General features: G+C 37.0%; 1 protein-coding gene across 1 annotated transcript in view; it reads left to right on the forward strand.

The window, feature by feature from the left end:
• The window catches only part of SLC2A9 (solute carrier family 2 member 9), a 314,145-nt gene that overhangs the window by 163,677 nt on the left and 131,418 nt on the right, over positions 1-19,050 (forward strand). Inside the window, exon 12 of the mRNA XM_020992085.2 lies at positions 243-353. Coding sequence (XP_020847744.2) covers positions 243-353 — 111 coding nt within the window. The remainder of the gene's footprint in view (positions 1-242; positions 354-19,050) is intronic.

Below are 19,050 nucleotides of genomic sequence, written 5' to 3' on the forward strand. Positions count from 1 at the left end.
CCTTATAGATAATCCAGTCCAAACCTCTGCATTTTACATATGAGCAAACTAAAGAGAAATGAGTTGTTCATGATCACATAGCAGAGCCAGGAATAGAATACATGTCTCTCGATGTTTTCTCCAGGAACATTTCTACCATACAACTGTGGTCAGGCTCGTGACTTCCAGGAGATGCTACTGTACTTGGATTTAACATTGAAAATGCGTCTTACACAAACTGTTATTTTCTTTTCTGATAATAGATTTGGTTCTACACAAATAGTATCTTTTCTACTGCTGGGATACCTACAGAGAAGATTCCATATATAACTCTGAGTACTGGTGGCATTGAGACTTTGGCTTCCATCTTTTCAGTAAGTATGTTGCTGGCTACAGCTATGTAATGAAAAACCATCTTACAGAGCTCAACAAAACAAGTTTTTCTCAGAACATATAAAGAAAAAAAATTACTGTATTCTGTCAAGGTGTTCTTTTCATACTGAAGAGACCTTGCATTTTAGAAGATTTCTAAGGTTTACCTTAGAATCGACAAGAACAATTTTTCTATCATTTACCTTCATTTTGGGAAAATAATTTCTTATGTATCATTATAGAGCCTAATGGATTCCTCCTATTGATAAATTCCACATTTTTTTTTTTGCTATTTCTTTTACTGTTTTTCTCCACCTACCTCTTGTTCTCAGTATAAACTATATGCAAGTTAAGCAAATGCTGGGCTATAGAGTAGATGCCAAGTCAGCTTTTGTCCATCTTGGGGAGTCTTTTCCTGCACAATTCTCTTAATCACCCTGAAGGAAAACCTCAGAGTCATCTGGGCTTCCTCCATCTCACTCCACATCCAGTCAGTTGCCAAGTTATATCTATCCTACCTCTATAAGAGAGGGGTTTTCACCTTTTGTGTTTCATGGACTACAGCCTATGAACCCCTATGAATGATTTGTTGGGGCAGCTAGGTGGCACAGTGGACAGACCACCAGCCTGGAATTCAGGTTCATATTTGAACCTGAGTTCAAATATGGCCTCAGATACATAACTCTTACTAGCTGGGTGATGTTGGACAAGTGACTTAACCCCATTGCCTAGCCCACAAAAAAAAAAGAATGATTTATTGCCTGCATTTATAACTAAAAGAAATACTAAATTTCACTTCAAAGTTAGTGAAAATTAAATGTGTATTTTTCCCGTCCAAATTCGTGGGTCCCTTAACTATATCAATGGACGCTTTGAATCCCAGGTTAAGAACTCCTGCTCCATCTCTTACCTTCACTTCCTTCCTCCCCTCCCTGCCCTTGCCACACTTGTCAGCTGGCTCATTGTTTCTCATCTGAGGTATTGCAACAGACTCTTCCCTCCTTTCCAGCATTCTATCCCCTGTTACATCCAACTGGTTTTAATAGAGCTAGGCTAGGGGTTCCCAAATATTTTCAGTCCTCCACACCCCACTGGCTTTCAGTTAGCCTTCCTGTACTCCTTAGTCAATATAAGAGGTTTTTGTGCACAACCCATAAGAAATTAAAGAGATTTTTTTATTAAAAAAACTTTATTTGATATATAACATTTTCCCAATGTCATAAGGTTGTTAAATGTTTATCTGAACATAGTCAAATAATGTAGTGCGACCATTGATTGTGTTTCTTTTCAACCTATAGCTTTACTTCAATATAGTTTTTATTTAATTATTTTATTTTTTTCCTAATTACACATAAAAACAATTTAAACTTTCATTTTTTACAACTTCAAGTTCCAAATTTTCTCCCACCCTTCCTCCCCTCTCCTCTCATTGAGAAGGCAAGCAATTTGATAAAGGTTACACATATGTAGTCATGCAAAACATATTTTCATATTAGTCATGTTGTGAAAGAAGATACAGACCAAAAAAAAAAACAACAACAAGAAAAATAAAGAGTGAAAAAAGAGCATGCTTCAATCTGCATTCAGATTCCATCAGTTCTTTCCCTGGAGGTGGCTAGCATTTTTTATCATATGTCCTTCAGAATTGTCTTGGATCTCTATATTGCTGAGAGTAGCTAAGTCATTCAGAGTTGATCGTTATACAATTCAATATAGTTCTTGAAAGAGATATTGGCATTTCATTTTCTACCTCCTTTTTGTTTTTTCCCCTTCTGGCTTTGATTGAGAACTGTATTGGGAATCCTGATTCACAGATGAAAGTTGTTATCAGTAGAATGAAAGTTTGGTGAGTATGTTTCACAAGAAAGGGACAGACTTCTCCAATGGTACACCAGACTTTTTCTAATTTCATTGATTGGAAATCAATTAGGAGTTTCTGGTTATTGCAGAGATAGATTAGCATTCCCCGATTCCTTGTTGCTGATACTTTCTAGATCATTATGAAAAGGATGTGATATCCCAATCTCATTCATTTGATTTCAGTCAGTAGGAATTATTTATCTGATTGTCTCAAAATTTTCAGATGTTCTGTAGTATTCCTTCCATTTTTAGCCCTGCTACCATTTCTCACCATATTTTTCTCCAAATGCACCATAAATGCTGCTCGTTTTAGAATCTATAGTAGGATAAGATAAGTATATACCAAATAGCCCCCATAACCTTTTTGCAAGCTTCTTATGCTCCCTTGGAGTTTGAGAACCCCTGAGCTAGACAGAAATTAGCTTTAACTGTCACACTGAAGGGCCTCACAGACAAATGTGAGATCCCAGGGCATCACCAGTTGTCTTCACTTTTGTCTTGCTGCTGGACTTCAGTTACTCTGTAAGAGAGAGTGAAGCTGACTACTGTGCAAACCTGCCTCACTTAAATTTACTCTACAAGTCAAGACATCAGTCTTGTGATATCATTGCTCTTCTTCATCATCAACGATGTACACACACACGTGTGTGTATACATATCTGTATCTATATCTACATATATATTTGCCATAGTCCCCTATGCCCCCCTTTGCATTGAAGTCACTAAGTATCAATGTCATCCTTGTAGTAGCTGATAATAGCAGTTATAATAATGGCTTATAGCCCTCTAAGGTAAGTACTTTCCCAACATGAGGCAGAGAGTACAAATGTTATTATCTCCATTTTGCAGATAGGAATGTTGAGTCTCAGAGAAGTTAAATGAGTTGTCCATTGTCACATAGTTAGTCAATGTCAGTGGTGAGATGTGAACTTAGTTCTTCTCACTCCAAGTGTTGTACCAGACAACTTCCCGCTAAGCGGTAAGAAGGTTCTAAACTATGGAGCCCTCTAACAGCATAGCCATCAGTTCCCAAACTTCACTGTGACTATCCGTGTGGCCTACCCTTCTCTGCTCCCCATACTTTCAACTCAAGGTGAGGATATGCAAGTCCAAGAATTCCAGAGTTAGAAGAGATTACATACATCTCTCTGTGCAAACTTTTTTAAAATGGGTTAAGCGACTAAAATTAGAATGCCGCCAAACCAAATCGTACTCAACTCAGAAAAGAACCTTCTTACTTATTCTAATTACATTCCAACTTCAAGTTAAGATCTTTTCTGTTCAGCTTTCCAGCAGTATTAACTGCTATAGAAAGATTAAGGTGAATGAGAATTTTAAGAAAACCATCAGATTTTGTGTTAACACATAACCTATGAAACACTAAAAAGTTCTTAATATGGAGTCCGTGAACTTGTTTATTTTACTATTTTGATAAAGATAATTCAATATAATTGGTTTCCTTTGTATGTATATATTTATTATTATTAGCATATGCATTTAAAAATGTTATTTTAAGAAAGGGCCAATGGGTTTTCAGACTACCAAAGGGGTCCATTATACAAAAAAATGTTTAAAACCTCTGAATTAAACAACAAGGTACAAAAGAATTAGAGAATGGTATAAGATACAACTAAATACACAAGAGAACAGGGTATAGTGAAAAGAGTGGGTGTCATGGAGTCAAAGGACCTGGGTTCAAATCCTTACTCTGATAGTTATTAGCTATGATCCCAAGTAAGCCTCTTAGCCAAGGTTCATGCAAACATATTCTGCTTTCCCAATTCCTGATTTCAACTTCTCATGATTCTTCTTTACCTCTTTCATATTATAAGAGTTATAAGGGAATTCAATGGCCAGCTAGCCCAACCCCTATGTGGTGGAAATAAATCTTCTCTACAACATACCTAAACGTTATCCATCCAGTTTTTCTTTTAGTACTCTTGTATGGGGGAACCAATAATGTCCTGAGGCAACCCACTTTTGGATAGTTCTAGTTGTTAGGATTTCCCCCCTCTTAAAACAAGGCTATACTTGCCTCATTACAACTTCCATTCATTTCTCCTAAATTTGCCTTCTGGCCCACTGACCAAGGCGTGGGATCTGTTTTATTTGATTATTGACTTTCTGCTACCCAATATGGAACATGACAAAAGGCTGACATGTTTTATCAACAGCTGGGGTTATCCAAGAACCTCAGAGAGAAAGTGTTTGTCATCCCATTTACTAGTTATGTGAGCTCAGGCAAGTACACTTTTTTTTTTAAACATGTATGCATCACTAATTTTATTTTTTCAATTAACAAGCATTATTTTTCCTTCCTTCTACCTCCCCACTCACTGGAAAAAAAATAAGGAAAAACAAAATCTTTGTAATAAAAATATAATCAAACAAAAAGAAATTCTTGTATTAACTATATCTGAAATTGTGTCTCATTCTTTACCCTCAGCCCATCACCTCTCTGGTAACATTCTTGATGGGTCACATTCTTGATCGTTGGCCCTCTGAAATCACTATTAGTCTTTATATTAACCAGATTTCTTAGGTATTTCAAGGTTGCTCATATTTTCAATGTTTTTTCTAGAATAAACTGTTCTCCTAGTTCTGCTTCTTGCCCTCTGTATCAGTCCATATAAGTCTTCTTAAGTTTTCCTGAAACTATCCCTTTTATCATTTCTTACAATGCAACGATATTCCATTATAGTCATACATTGTAATTTGTTCTTCTGTTCCCTGATTGATGGACATCCCTTTAGTTTCCAGTTCTTAAATGGCAGGTATCTTGAGACTTTCCTGGGCCTTAATTTCTGTATTTATAAAATGAGGAGGTGGATTCAGCTCTAGGTTCTATGCTCATTAAACAGAAGACCTCCATAGGATACAGTCAGGCCTGAAAGTCAGTAAACCAGAATCATTTGTTGAACATTGAATTTGTCCAAAAGTATCACATGAAGCCTTATAGGAATTTCTGGGGAACAGGAGATTCAGACTGTGTGTGGCTAAGAGATCACTGTTTACCATCTAATAGAACAGAAGGATCCCTCAGGGAAAAAGAAATAACTGTGACTTCTCTGCCTTGGCACATAAATACCTTCATTCTAGAGGATCCGGTGATTAAGTTTGAAGAGCTGGAACTTATGTCTCAGTCTAACAGCCCGATAACGATGGCAGAAAAAGACTCCCTAGAACACCAGCAGTGTCCTTGGGGAAATTAGTACTGTCATGGCAAACTGAAGAGCAAACACAATTAGCATCACTAGAGCCACAAGTTTAACAATGGCTCTGGTCTAGAGAATGGAGGAACAGAAGCTGGACAGATTGGTTAGGGAGATGGGCAAGAGCATTACTGCAGGAGGGTGGATTCAATGATCTTCTCAAAGTTCACAAAGTCACAGGATATCCTTTGACAGAGAAATGTTATCATATCATAGGACTTAGTGTTTAAAGGAACCTTAGATGTCATCTAGTACAGGGATTCTTAACCTATTTTTATGTAATGGACCCCTTTGGCAGTCTGGGAAAGCCTATGGACTCCTCAGAATAATGTTTTTTAAAAGCATCATATAAAATACATAGGATTACAAAGGAAACCAAAGTTTAGTGAAAATAATTCATTTTTTCCCATCCTAGTTCATGGACCCCCTAAAATCTATCCACTAAACCTTTGGGGATCTTGGACCCCAGATCAAGAACCCCTTATCTAGTCCAGCTTTTTTATTACCTATTGGGAAATGAGTCCCAAAGATGCATTGACTTGCTTTCTACTACACAGGGAGTAAGTGATGGAGTCAAGGTCTGAATCTGCTTCCTCTGATTCCAAATCAGTCTTTTTCAACACCTTGATTCAAGTGAGAGGCAGATTATACAAGGAGAGTGAAGGAGGGAAACAAAGAAACAGTCCAGGTATTTTTAAAAAAAAAAGGGTGAGGGGAAGATGATTGATTGATAAATAGATAGATAAATAGATAGATGGATGGATGGATATCCTTCCTTGATTGTCAGCATAATATAAAAAGAAAGGTGTGGAAATCAAGATTTTTCACATTACTTACCCATTCCATACATTGTGGATACCAATATACTTGGGTGAAATAAGAAAGGCTAAACAAGTAATTTTCCCTGCTATCAGATATACATGATGCCAGTTGCTAGGATAACAATACCTTACATTACTCCATTTATACTCATAACAACTGTGTAAGGAAAGTGCTATATTATTACTGCCATTTTCAGAAAACTACATAGCCAGTATTGAGGTACTATGGTCCACAGGATCACGAAGAGTTGGACGCAACTGAATGACTGAACAACAACAAATTGTCAGAACTATGGTTCAAAACCACATCTTCTCACTCTAAGTCTAGGGCTCTTTGTACTACATGCCTCTTACTCATTAGCTTCAATAATCAACTTAGTTTCCTTTAGCCTCAGTTTTTTCACCTGTTAAATGGAGATGACAGCACCTGTTCTATTTACTTCACAGAGTTGTTGTGAGGACCAAATAATAAGAGATAATGAATGTGAAAACACTATGACAATCCTAATTAAGGTCAAATCATTTAAAAAAAAGTGAGATGGAGTTGGAGAGAGGAAGAGAAGACTTGTAAGATCGTGGCTGGAGAGCTGGAAGCCAGGAAGTTATCCAGCCCAACCTCCAGATTTTAAAGATGAAGAGAAGGTTTGATCACTTGCAGAAAGACACAGAGGTAGAAAGCTTCAGAGGCAGAAGTAGTTGAAGGGAAAAACCAGAACTTCTGAAAATGGACTTAGAAGAGAGTAGCCCTTTTCAGAAGGGTTTTCAGTACCCAAAATTAGAAACACAGAACAGAGGGTTTGAGAGGAAAAGAGAAAAAAGCTACAAAATCAGAGCGAGACATTTTGTAACTTTGATTAAGCACACTCTTCAGTTTGATTGTAGATGAACGACTGGTCATGCCAGTGACCAGAGGTAGAGGATCCAAATTGTATTTTGTATTTTGTTTTCCAAATTAGAAGCTTGATTCAATCCCCTAGGTCCTTATGGGGTGCAGGCAATGAATGCACGTACCCTCTGATGAATATCATAAAAATACTGAATGAGATTAGCTTTACTCTCACAGTTCAGTGGTATAGACTTCCACAGTGAGAAGAAAAAAAGTTTTTTATTTTGAAATATATTTTAGCACCATACCATCACAAAATATGTTTTAAAATAGCCTGGCCAACCAGAGGGAAAGAATCCACCGATCACCTCCTGAAAGAGATCCCAAATTGAAAACACCAAGGAATATAGTAGCCAAGTTCCAAATTACCAGGTCAAAGAGAAAATACTGCAAGCAGCCAAAAAGTAATTTAAATATCATGGAACCACAGTCAGGATTACACAGAACCTTGCGGCTTCTACCTTAAAAGATCGTAGGGTGTGGAGTATGATATTCCATAAAGCAAAGGAGCTTAGATTACAACCAAGTATCAACTACCTAGCAAAAATGAGCATAATCTTTCAGGGGAGGAGATGGATATTCAAGGAAATAGGGGACTTCCAAACCTTCCTGATAAAAAGACCAGAGCTCAACAGAAAATTTAATCTTCAAATACAAGGCTCAAGAGAGACATAAACAGGTAAATGGGACAGAAAAAACAACAACAACATGTTATTAATAAGGGCAAACTGTTTACATCCCTGCAAAGGAAGACGATACTTGTAACTCTTGAGAACTGTATTGTTATTATACCAGTTTAAAGGGGTGAGTGTAAGTTGGCTTTGACATAATGATTTTAAAAAATCTAATCAATTCGGTTAAAAGGATTTGATTAAGTGGAATAATCTGATCTAAGAAAATGAACTGAGAGAAAAGGAAAGGAGGAGGCAGAAAAGGGTAAATTACTTTATAGAAAAAAGCATAAAAAACCTATTATAGTAGAGGGAAAGAAGGGAGGGAGATGAGCATTGTTTGAATCTTACTCTCATTTGGCTCAAGGAGGGAAAAACATAATCAGTTAGGTATGGAAATCTAACTTGCCTTATAGGCAGTAGGAGAGAAAAGCGGAAAGAAAAGAGAGGGGGAAGGGAGGGAAGAAGTAGTAAGGGTAAAGGGGAAGAAAAGGGAAGAGGGTTAATAAAAGGGAAGCGGGTCTGAGGGAGGCTGTGGTCAAAAGGAAAACACTAGTGAGGAAGGAAAGGGAGAAAGGAGAAAGAAAAGCAAAAATGGGGGGGATAGGATGGAGAAAAAGACACAGATAGTAATCATTACTGTGAATGTGAATGGGATGAACTCTCCCATAAAATGGAAGCAGATAGCAGAATGGATTAAAAAAAACCATAATCCTAAAATATGTTGTTTATGGGAAACACATTTGAAACAGAGGGACACACACAGAGTAGTAGAATATATTATGCTTCAGCTAAAGTAAAAAAAGCAGGGGTAGTAATCCTGATCTCAGACAAAGCAAAAGCAAAAATAGATCTTATCAAAAGAGATAAGGAAGGAAACTGCATCCTGCTAAAAGACACCATAGACAATGAAGTAATATCATTACTAAACATATATGCACCAAATGGTATAGTATCTAAATTCTTAGAGGAGACGTTCAGGGAGTTACAGGAAGAAATAGACAGCAAAACTATACTAGTGGGGAACCTTAAACTCTCCCTCTCTGAACTAGATAAATCTAACCATAAAATAAACAAAAAAGAAGTTAATTAAGGAGGTGAATAAAATATTAGAAAAGTTAGGTATGGTAGACCTCTAGATAAAATTGAATGGGGATAGAAAAGAGTATACTTTTTTTCTCAGTGGTACATGGCACATACACAAAAATTGACCATGTAGTAGGGCATTAAAAACCTCACAATCTAATTCAGAAAGACAAAAATATCAAGTGCATCTTTTTCAGATCATGATGCAATAAAAATTATATGTAATAAAGGGCCACAGAAAGATAGACTAAAATTAATTAAAAATAATCTAATCCTAAATGGGTCAAACAACAAATCATAAAAACAATAACTTCGAGAGAATGACAATAATGAGACAACATATCAAAACTTATGAGATTCAGTGAAAGCAGTTCTTAGGGGAAGTTTCATATCTCAAATGCTTACATGAATAAAATAGAGAAAGAGGAGATCAATGAATTGGGATACAACTAAAACAAACTAGAAAAAGAACAAGTTAAAAATCCTCAATTAAACACCAAATTAGAAATATTGAAAACCAAAGGAGAAATTAATAAAATTGAAATTAAGAAAACTATTGAACTAATAAATAAAATTAAGAACTGGTTTTATGAAAAAACTAATAGAATAGATAAACCTTTGGTTAATTTAATTTAAAAAAAAAGAAAGAAGAAAACCAAATTACCAGTATCAAAAATGAAAAGAGTGAATCCACCACCAAAGAAGAAGAAATTAAAATAATAATTAGGAACTATTTAGCCCAACTGTATGCCAAAAAATTTTATAATCCTAGTGAAATGGATGAATATTTGCAAAAATGTGAATTGCCCAGATTAACAGAAGAGGAAGTAAAATACTTAAATAACCCCATCTCAGAAAAAATAAATTGAACAAGCCATTGATGAACTCCCTAGGAAAAAATCTCCCAGGGCTAGATGGGTTTACAAGTGAATTCTATCAAACATTTAAAGAACAATTAATTCCAATACTCTATTCACTATTTGGGAAAATAGGTGAAGAAGGAGTCTTACCAAATTCTTTTTATAATATAAATGTGGTGCTGATACCTGAACCAGGAAGAGTCAAAACAGAGAAAGAAAATTATAGACCAATTTCCCTAATGAATATAGATGCAAAATTTTTAAATAAAATATTAGCAAATAGATTACAGCAACTTATCATAAGAATAATACACTATGACCAGGCAGGATTTATACCAGGAATACAGGGCTGGTTCAATATTAGGAAAACTGTTAGCATAATTGATTATATCTACAAGAAAACTAACAGAAACCATGTGATCATCTCAATAGATGCAGAAAAAGCTTTTGACAAAATACAACACCCATTCCTATTAAAACACTAGAAAGCATAGGAATAAATGGAGTCTTCCTTAAAATAATAAGTAGCATCTACCTAAAACCTTCAGCAAGCATCATATGTAATGGGGACGAGTAGAAGCATTTCCAAAAAGATCAGGGGTGAAACAAGGATGGTCCATTATCACCACTGTTGTTCAATATTGTACTGGAAATATTAGCTTTAGCAATAAGAGAAGAAAAAGAAATTGAAGGTATTAGAATAGGCAAAGAAGAAACAAAGCTATCACTCTTTGCAGATGATATGATGATGTACTTAGAGAATCCTAGAGAATCAAGTAAAAAACTACTTGAAATAATAAACAACTTCAGCAAAGCAGCAGGCTATAAAATAACCCCCCATAAATCATTAGCATTTCTATATATTACCAACAAAGCCCAGCAGCAAGAGATAGAAAGAGAAATTCCACTTAAAGTTACTTACGTAGACATTATAAAATATTTAGGAGTCTACCTACCGAAAGAAACCCAGGAATTATATGAACACAATTACAAAACTCTTTTCACACAAAGTCACATCTAAATAATTGGAAAAACACCAGTTGCTTATGGGTAGGCCGAGCTAATATAGTAAAAGTGACAATTCTAGCTAAGCTAATTTACTTATTCAGTGCCATACCAATCAAACTACCAAAAAGTTATTTTATAGAGTGAGAAAAAGTAGTAAGACTCATTTGGAATAACAAAAGGTCCAGAATATCAAAGGAACTAATGAAAAGAAATGCAGTAGAAGGTGGCCTAGCTGTTCTAGATCTTATATTGTATTATAAAGCAGCAATCATCAAAACTACTTAGTACTGGCTAAGAAATAGAGTGGTGGATCAGTGGAATAGGTTAGGTATGCAAGACACAGTAGTCAATGACTATAGTAATCTATATTTGATAAACCCAAAGATCCCAGTTTCTGCGATAAGAACTCACTGTTTGACAAAAACTGCTGGGAAAACTGGAAAAGAATATGGCAGAAACTAAGCATAACCAAAATCTCGCACCATATACCAAAATAAAGTCAAAATGGGTTCACGATTTAGATATAAAGGTTGATACTATAAGCAAACTGGGAGAGCAAGGAATAGTTTACCTGTCAGATTTATGGAGAACAGAAGAATTCATGATCAAACAGGAGACAGAGAACATTACAAAATGGATAATTTTGATTACATTAAATTGAAAAGTTTTTGCAAAAACAAAGGCAATGCAAGCAAGATCAGGAGGGAAGTAGAAAATTGAGAAAGAATTTTTATACTCAGTGTCTCTGATAAGGGCCTCCTTTCTAAAATAGAGAGAGAATTAAGTCAAATTTATAAAATGCAAGTCATTCCCCAATTGATAAATGGTCAAAGGATATGAGTAGGCAGTTTTCAGATGAAGAAATTAAAGCCATCTGTAGCCTTGTGAAAAAATACTCTAAATCACAAAGTTATAAAATAGATTGGCCAAGTTGTAAATTCTTTGCAACCTCTTGTAAACTTTTAAATTTAAGGTGAAAAAGATTTCAACATAGAAATCATCAGCATTAGGGCAAGACAGAACCATAGACTCTCAGAGCTAGAAGACACCTTAAACCATAAAACCTGGGATGTCAGAGCTGAAAAAGTCATTCCTTAGAATTTAAAACACTAAAGGACCTTAAAACTTTAATATAGAATATAAAATAGTAGCTGTCCTATGTTCAAGAAGTCACTGCCACTGTCTAGTACTCAGTTTTCCTATCTGTAAGATGAGAAGGCTGGACTATCTTTAAGGTTATTCTAGCCCTGATTCTCTGACACTATATAATAAGTCTTAGAACTTGTAACAGGATTTTAGTGCTGGAAACAACCTTAGAATATAGAACAGAGGATGACAGAGTACAAAGGGTATTGAAATCATTTAGTGCAAACCTCTCTCTTTTATTTTGTAGTGTTTTTCTTTTAGTTAAACTTTGGTTTTTTTAGAAGGATCCAACTTCTCTTCCATCTTTCCTCAACTCCCTATAGTTTGAGAAGATAAAAGAAAACCCCTATTTTCAAACATGTATGTTGTTGTTCAGTCATTTCAGTCATGTCTGACTCTATGTGAGCACATTTTGGGGTTTTCTTGCCAAAGATACTGGAGTGGTTTGCCATTTCCTTCTCCAGCTCATTTTACAGGTGAGGAAACTGAGGCAAATGGGCTTAACGGACTTGCCCAGGGTCACACAGCTAGTGAGTGTCTGAAGCTGAATGTGGACCCAGGAAGATGAGTCTGCCTGATGTTAAGCCCAGTGCTCTATCCAGTGCATCAGCTAGCTGCCTATAACACATGTGTAGTCAAGCAAAACAAATTGTCATATTGGCCACATGCAAAAAGAAATATCTCATTCTATATACTCTGAGTTCATCACTCCTCGTCAGGAGGTGGCTTTCATATGAGTCCTTTGAAACCATAGTTTATCATTGCCTTAATCAGAGTTCTTACATCTTTCAAAGCTGTTTCTTTTTACAGTATTGTTGATATTGTATATAAATTATTCTCCTGTTCTGCTTACTTTTCTCTGCATTAGTTCATACCAGATTTTTCAGGTTTCTCTGAAACCATAAGCTTCATCTTTACAACACAATAGTATTCCATCACATTTCTATGTCATAACTCATTCCCCAATTGACAGTTAACCCCCTCACATTTTAATTCTCTGCCACTGCAAAAAAAGCTGTCATAAATATTTTTGCATATTCTTAGAATTTATTTTGTTTAGGACAAAGCCCTCCCTTAATATATTTTCCCTCTTATCTCCCATTTGCCTCCTCCTCTTCCTTCCCTGTTTCCTTGTTAAGTCAAATGTATTTCTGTACCAACTGTGTATGTGTATTTTCCCTGCCTTCCTTTGACCAGTTCAGATAAGAGCAAGGTTCAGATGTGATCCACTTCTCCACCCCTTCCTCCTTGTTTGTATACAAACGTCTATTTGTCTATCCTATGTAAACATGATCATTTCCCCTTCTTCCCTCTCCTTTCCCCCACCACTGTATTCCTCCTCCTCTCTCTTTCTGTTCTTCTTTCATCAAAACATAACAGAACCACTCCCAGACCCACTGTCTAATTAGACTCCATTTATGAGCCTTAATCATGATAGAGTTCTGAAGGGACAGATGTACCATCTCCCCACATTAAAATGGAAGGAATTTATCCTTGTTTATTACCTTATAATTTTTCAGTCATGTTTGTCTATTTATGCTTCTCTTAACTCTTGTGTTTGCACTTTAAAGTTTCTACAAAGCCAAATTTCTCTTTTTAAAGAAAGGGAAATTGAGTCGAGTGAGATAAAATGATCTGCCCAAGGTAATGAGCCAGGGGTGGCAGGACTTCTAATTCCCAATCCCTTCCCCTTTCCACAGCATCACCATGCCTTCCATCAGTACTCCCTATTATTTCCCTCCTCAGTGTGAAAATGACTGTTGGAAAGGGTATTCCCCTCTGAGATTGTAATCAAGGGGAGAAAATTACAGTGACATTTAGGACTCCTGGTGTCCTCAATGATAAGAGAGAATCAGCCAACTGTATGTGATCTCCCCGTTCTTTGAAATGAAATGTCAGATAGACTGTCTTGGAGTGCTGGGCCATGTACTATTTGTTGAAAATGCTGCATTAACCTATTGTAGAGGATTCATTAAGTTCTGCTCTTTGCCTTCCATCCATCAATATGAGTTTCTGTAGAAAAGGCATCCAACTAGACTCTAAATTGGCAGTGGGGGAGAGAGAGGGGAATATGTGGTAATGGAAGCATCAGTCTAACCTAGAGCCCAAAGACCTGAGTTCATTTGCCAATTCTACTACTTACTAGCTGTGGGATCATGGGTAAATCACCTAATCTTTCTTAGCCTCCATTTCCTCGTCTGTCAAAGGTATATGATAATACTTTCACACTTCCTACTTCAGAGGATTACTGGAATTAATGAGATTTATTAATGTGAGCTGAGAAGATCATCACCACCAAAGTACATATTATGATTGTCTAATGGATTAACATCAGAAGTGGATGTGATTTTGTTGGTGGAATTGACATTAAAGATTTTCCTTGCCTCACCCTAGGGACCACTGGAGCCTTTCCATCTGACTTATAGCCAAAATCTACTATGTGTATCTTCTCCTATCAGAATGTGAGCTCCTTGGAATCAGGCACCATCTTGCTTTTCTTTTGGCATCTCCAGTAATTAGCACCATATTTCGCAAATAAGGACTTCCTTTTTTGAAAAAGCATATTCATTCATTCACTAACTCATTCTTGTCAGCAATAATGATGAAAATATGCGATCTCTGTCTAGAGTCTCATAGAGGGAAAGAGTTGGCTTTAAGGATCAATTTCTGGCTTAAAAGACTTAGGGACAATTTTGTCTGGGCTTGTCTTCATGCTGCTGTTTCCCGTAAGTCTGCTTTAGACAGACAAAGGCTCCCCAACCGAGGATTGATTGGTTTCTTGGGGCTACCAAAGGAAACTACTTTGTGTTTTGGGGCACCTGAATTATGATGCTGGGAGCTTCTAATGTTTCTCATTTCATTTACTTTCACTCTAAAAGAGACTTGGGAAAATTCAGAATGCTGATGAGAGTTTAACATATAAAACATCTGAGTGAACAAGAGGGAAGTGCAGCCATTTCCGATATTTGTTTGAGTTTTATCATACAGCTAGGTAAACTACTGCAGGGAAGGACATTCCCGGTCTCCAAAGCCCAGTGTTTTGATGCCATATGCCCACTAATATAGTAGAAATAAAATGAAAGTTGAAGACAGAAGACATAGTTTTAAATCTAAGCATGGTATACTGGAAAGAGCACTGAACTGGGAAGCACTGGGTTCAAATTCTAGCTCTTCCCATGTGATTTTGCACAAATTACTTTGGTTCTCTGGGTCTTAGTTTCTCCCTCTGGAAAATAACGCTGTTGAGCTAGATGACCCCTAAGGACCTCTTTAGCTCAAAATCTTTGTCCTGTTTCACCGCTAATTCTTCTCCTAAAGCACACTTTTGACCCTGTCACTCTCCCCATTCAATAAACCTCAGTGGCTCCCTATTGCCTCCGGAAACAAATACAGAATCCTTTGTTTGACTTTTAATACCCTTTAAAACCTAGACATTTCCTACCTTTCTGATCTTGTTACACTTTACTTCCCTCCGCATACTCTGTGATCCAGTGGCCCTGGCCACCTTGCGGTTCCATTCAGAAGACATTTCATCTTTTGAACCTACATATTTCCACTGATTGTGGTCCATATGTGGAAGAGCACCCCTCCTCACCTCTACCTCCTGGCTTCCCTGGCTTTCTTCAAGTCTCAGCTAAAATCCTACCTTCTGCAAAAAGCCTTTCCTAGTGTTCCTTAATATAAGTGCTTTTCCTCTGAGAGCATCTCCAGTGTATCATTTCTGTATCTTGTTTGTACTGAGCTGTTTGCATATTGTTTCACCAGTAAGATTCATACTCTTTGAAGACAACTGTTTTTGCCTTTCTTCGAATCTCAAGGACTTAGCCCAATGCAGGGCACACAGTAGGTGCTTAATATGTGTTTGTTGACCTACTGGCTTTTCTTTCAAAGCTAAACATCCCTAGTTCCTTCAGTCAATCCTCACATGACCTCCTCTATAGTCAATCCCCTCAGCATCCTGGTTGCCCTCCTCTAGACACATTGAAGCTTATTGATTTCTTTCTTACAATAGGGTGCCCAGAATTAGACTTACCACCCCAACCATCATCTGATTGGAGCAGAGGACAACCAGGCTAGTCCCTTACCTTCCTGCCATGAGTTCCATTATCTCTTCTCTAAGGCTTTATTGTGGGGTTTTTTCCCCCTTTTACACAAAGTTAAACTTTCTTTTAATGAGATTTTAATTTACATTGACAATATAATTATGCTAATTGTTTTCTTGGTTCTGTTTATTTTGTTCTGTATCAATTTACACAACTTTTCTCTTTTTTCTATTAATTCATTTCTTACTGCACTCTAATATTTCATTATGTTTATACACTAAGTTTTTTCAGCCCCTTGTCAATCCATGTGTACTCACTTTGTAGTTCTTTACTACCTCAATGAGTGTTGCCATTAATATTTTGGCATGTAGCAAATTTGTTTCTATTTTGACTTCCAGTTGTGGGTATACATAGCTTAGTTGTTGCATCATTTCGATCATGTCCAACTCTTTGTGACCCTATTTTGTTTTTGGTTTTGTTTTTTAGGCAATTGGGGTTAAGTGACTTGCCCAGGGTCACACAGCTAGTAAGTGTCAAGTATTTGGTCTGAGGCCATATTTGAACTCAGGTCCTCCTGACTTCAGGACCAGTGCTCTATCCACTGTGCCACTTAGCTGCCCCTATTTTTGGTTTTTTAGCAAAGACACTGGAGTGGTTGGCCGTTTCCTTCTCCAGCTCATGTTACAGAGGAGGAAACTGAGGCAAACAGGGGTAAGTCACTTGCCCAGAATCACACTGCTAGTCAGTGTCTGAGGCTGGATTTGAACTCAGGAAGATAACTCTTCCTGACTTCAGTCCCAGTACTGTATCCACAATGTCACCTCACTGCCCCCATTTGTAAAATTAGAATAAGATTATTGGTACCTCCTGAGAGCATTATTGTGAAGAAAGTATTTCATACACAGTAAAGTGCTATAGAAATGTAAGCTATCTTCAGAATAAAGGAAGGCTACATGATGTAGTCATGGAAACACTCCTGGATTTGGAGTCCTAGAATCCACTCTGAGTTTGCATCCTAGATTTGGGACTCCCTGAGTAATCTTGGGCAAATTACTTTGCCTCTTAGGTGCCTTTATCTTCAAACTAGGATACAGATAAGATGACTTGTAAAGTCTCTTTATCACCTTCCTCATCCATCTAATGAGAGGGATCCCTCAAGTCTATTCCTTCTTTAAATCTATGATGCTTGAAAACATAAAAGCAGCAAGACAGCAGTTTTTATATTTTCCTTATAATCAAGTTTCCCAGAGTCTAGGTTTATTCGAAAAGAAATGAAACTCTAAATGTAATTACAGGATCAGGAAGGTCACTTGAAGGTGCTTCTTTAAAGCACTCAGGCTCTTGCAGACGCACTGCGATTGATTGACCTGAAAGCCTGGCTCTGGCTCCTGCTGGGTGAGTGACCTGGGGCAAATCCCATGAGCTCTTGGGTCTCAGTTTCCTTATTTGTAAAATGAGGGGTTGGGGTAGATTAACTGGCATTTAAGGTCTCTTCCAGCTGCAGAACAGGAGCTCATAACCTTTGTTGCATCACGGATCCCTTGTACAATGTGGTAAAGCTTAGCGACAACTCTGAATAAGGTGATAAGATGCAAAAAACAAAGTGCATAGGATTAAAAAGGAAACTAATTGTATTGAAAAGAGGCTATCCATTTTTTAAATCTCAGGAACCCCAGGTTAAGAACTGCTAAACTAGAGCTATGATTAAGTGGCTAATAGTAAAAACATTACTTCTTGATTCAATAAATCAAGGATTTAAAATGTCATCTATGCAGGTGGGGTCTCCTCTCAACAGTGTGGATCACAGCTCTTATACAAAGCTAAGAAATAGGTGACCTTCTTGGGTCTGTGGCTAAAAAATTCAAATGAGTGATGACTCTCTATAAACTTACATAGATTTTTTTTCCCCCTTTGAATGACAATTAGTCTATCCCTAGGAGCAAGATATGTAGATGGAACAGTGGATAAAGCATTAGGCTTGAAGTCAGGAAGACCAGAGTTCAAATCTGGTCTCAATCAATTAGTAAACATTTATTAAGTGCCTACTTTGTGCCAGGATCTATGCTAAGAACTGGGGATACAAAAAGAGGCAAAAGACAGTCCCGGACCTCAAGGAATCTACAATCTAATGGGCTCAGAAATTTCTTAGCTGTGTGACCCTTGGCAAATCACTTAACTTCTGTTCGTCTCAGTTTCCTCCACTATAAAATGAGGATGATAATAGCATTTGCCTCTCTGGGTTGTTGTGAGGATCAAATGACTTAATGCTTGTAAAGCACTCAGCACAATGCCCATCACATAGTAGGTGCTTAATATTTGTTTCCTTCCTTCCTTCCTGGATGAGTACTTGAAGCTTGTGCAGCTTGGTGGAGGAGCTATACAAGCTTATGCTTTTCTTGGGTAGAAGTCAATAACCCAGGGTCACCTCTATGCTTTGATGAGGCATTTAAAGTCAGACTTCAGTGGAAGAATCCATTATTACTGGATTTATAACAAATGAAAAAGCACCACCAACCATAAAACGTCTCTGTGCAGTGACTGCTGACCAAAAAATTTTTCTTTTTGTTTCTTTTGTCACAAACCTATTTCTGCAATGATTTTGACAGCCCATTAAATGCCTTCAAGGCTTAATACAATTAAAATGGAAAGGGCATGGTTAATTTTATCCATATGCAATTTTCACTCAGGACATCATCATTCATTACTTTTGGCAGCTTTAAATAATTGACTTCTTGTGAAAACAGCTGGTTTTGCAAATTGAATCTGTTCATGTAGCATTCAGTCAAAACAAAATGAACTTTTGGTAGTCTTGCCAAGGATGTAGCATCTAGTCTTACGGTGTGATGGAAGCCCTAAGAAATATAAAGGAAATTAAGGCCCTGTGCTGTAGGAGAAAGAGTATTGGTTCTGCTGTCTGAGGCCCCAAGTTCAAAGGCTGCACTATCAAATCTGCTGCTTTATACCAGTGTAACCACAGGAAAGCTAGTCACATATGTTCTCTGGGCCTCAGTTTCCTCATCTGAAAAAAATGAGTGAGCTCTATAAAGTTGCTGCCCAATTCTAAATCTGTGATCCTATGGGATCTCCAAATCAAATAAATAAGCAT

Source organism: Phascolarctos cinereus, unplaced genomic scaffold (assembly GCF_003287225.1).
Source record: "Phascolarctos cinereus isolate Bilbo 61053 unplaced genomic scaffold, phaCin_HiC Scaffold_9;HRSCAF=440, whole genome shotgun sequence".
NCBI lineage: Eukaryota > Metazoa > Chordata > Mammalia > Diprotodontia > Phascolarctidae > Phascolarctos > Phascolarctos cinereus.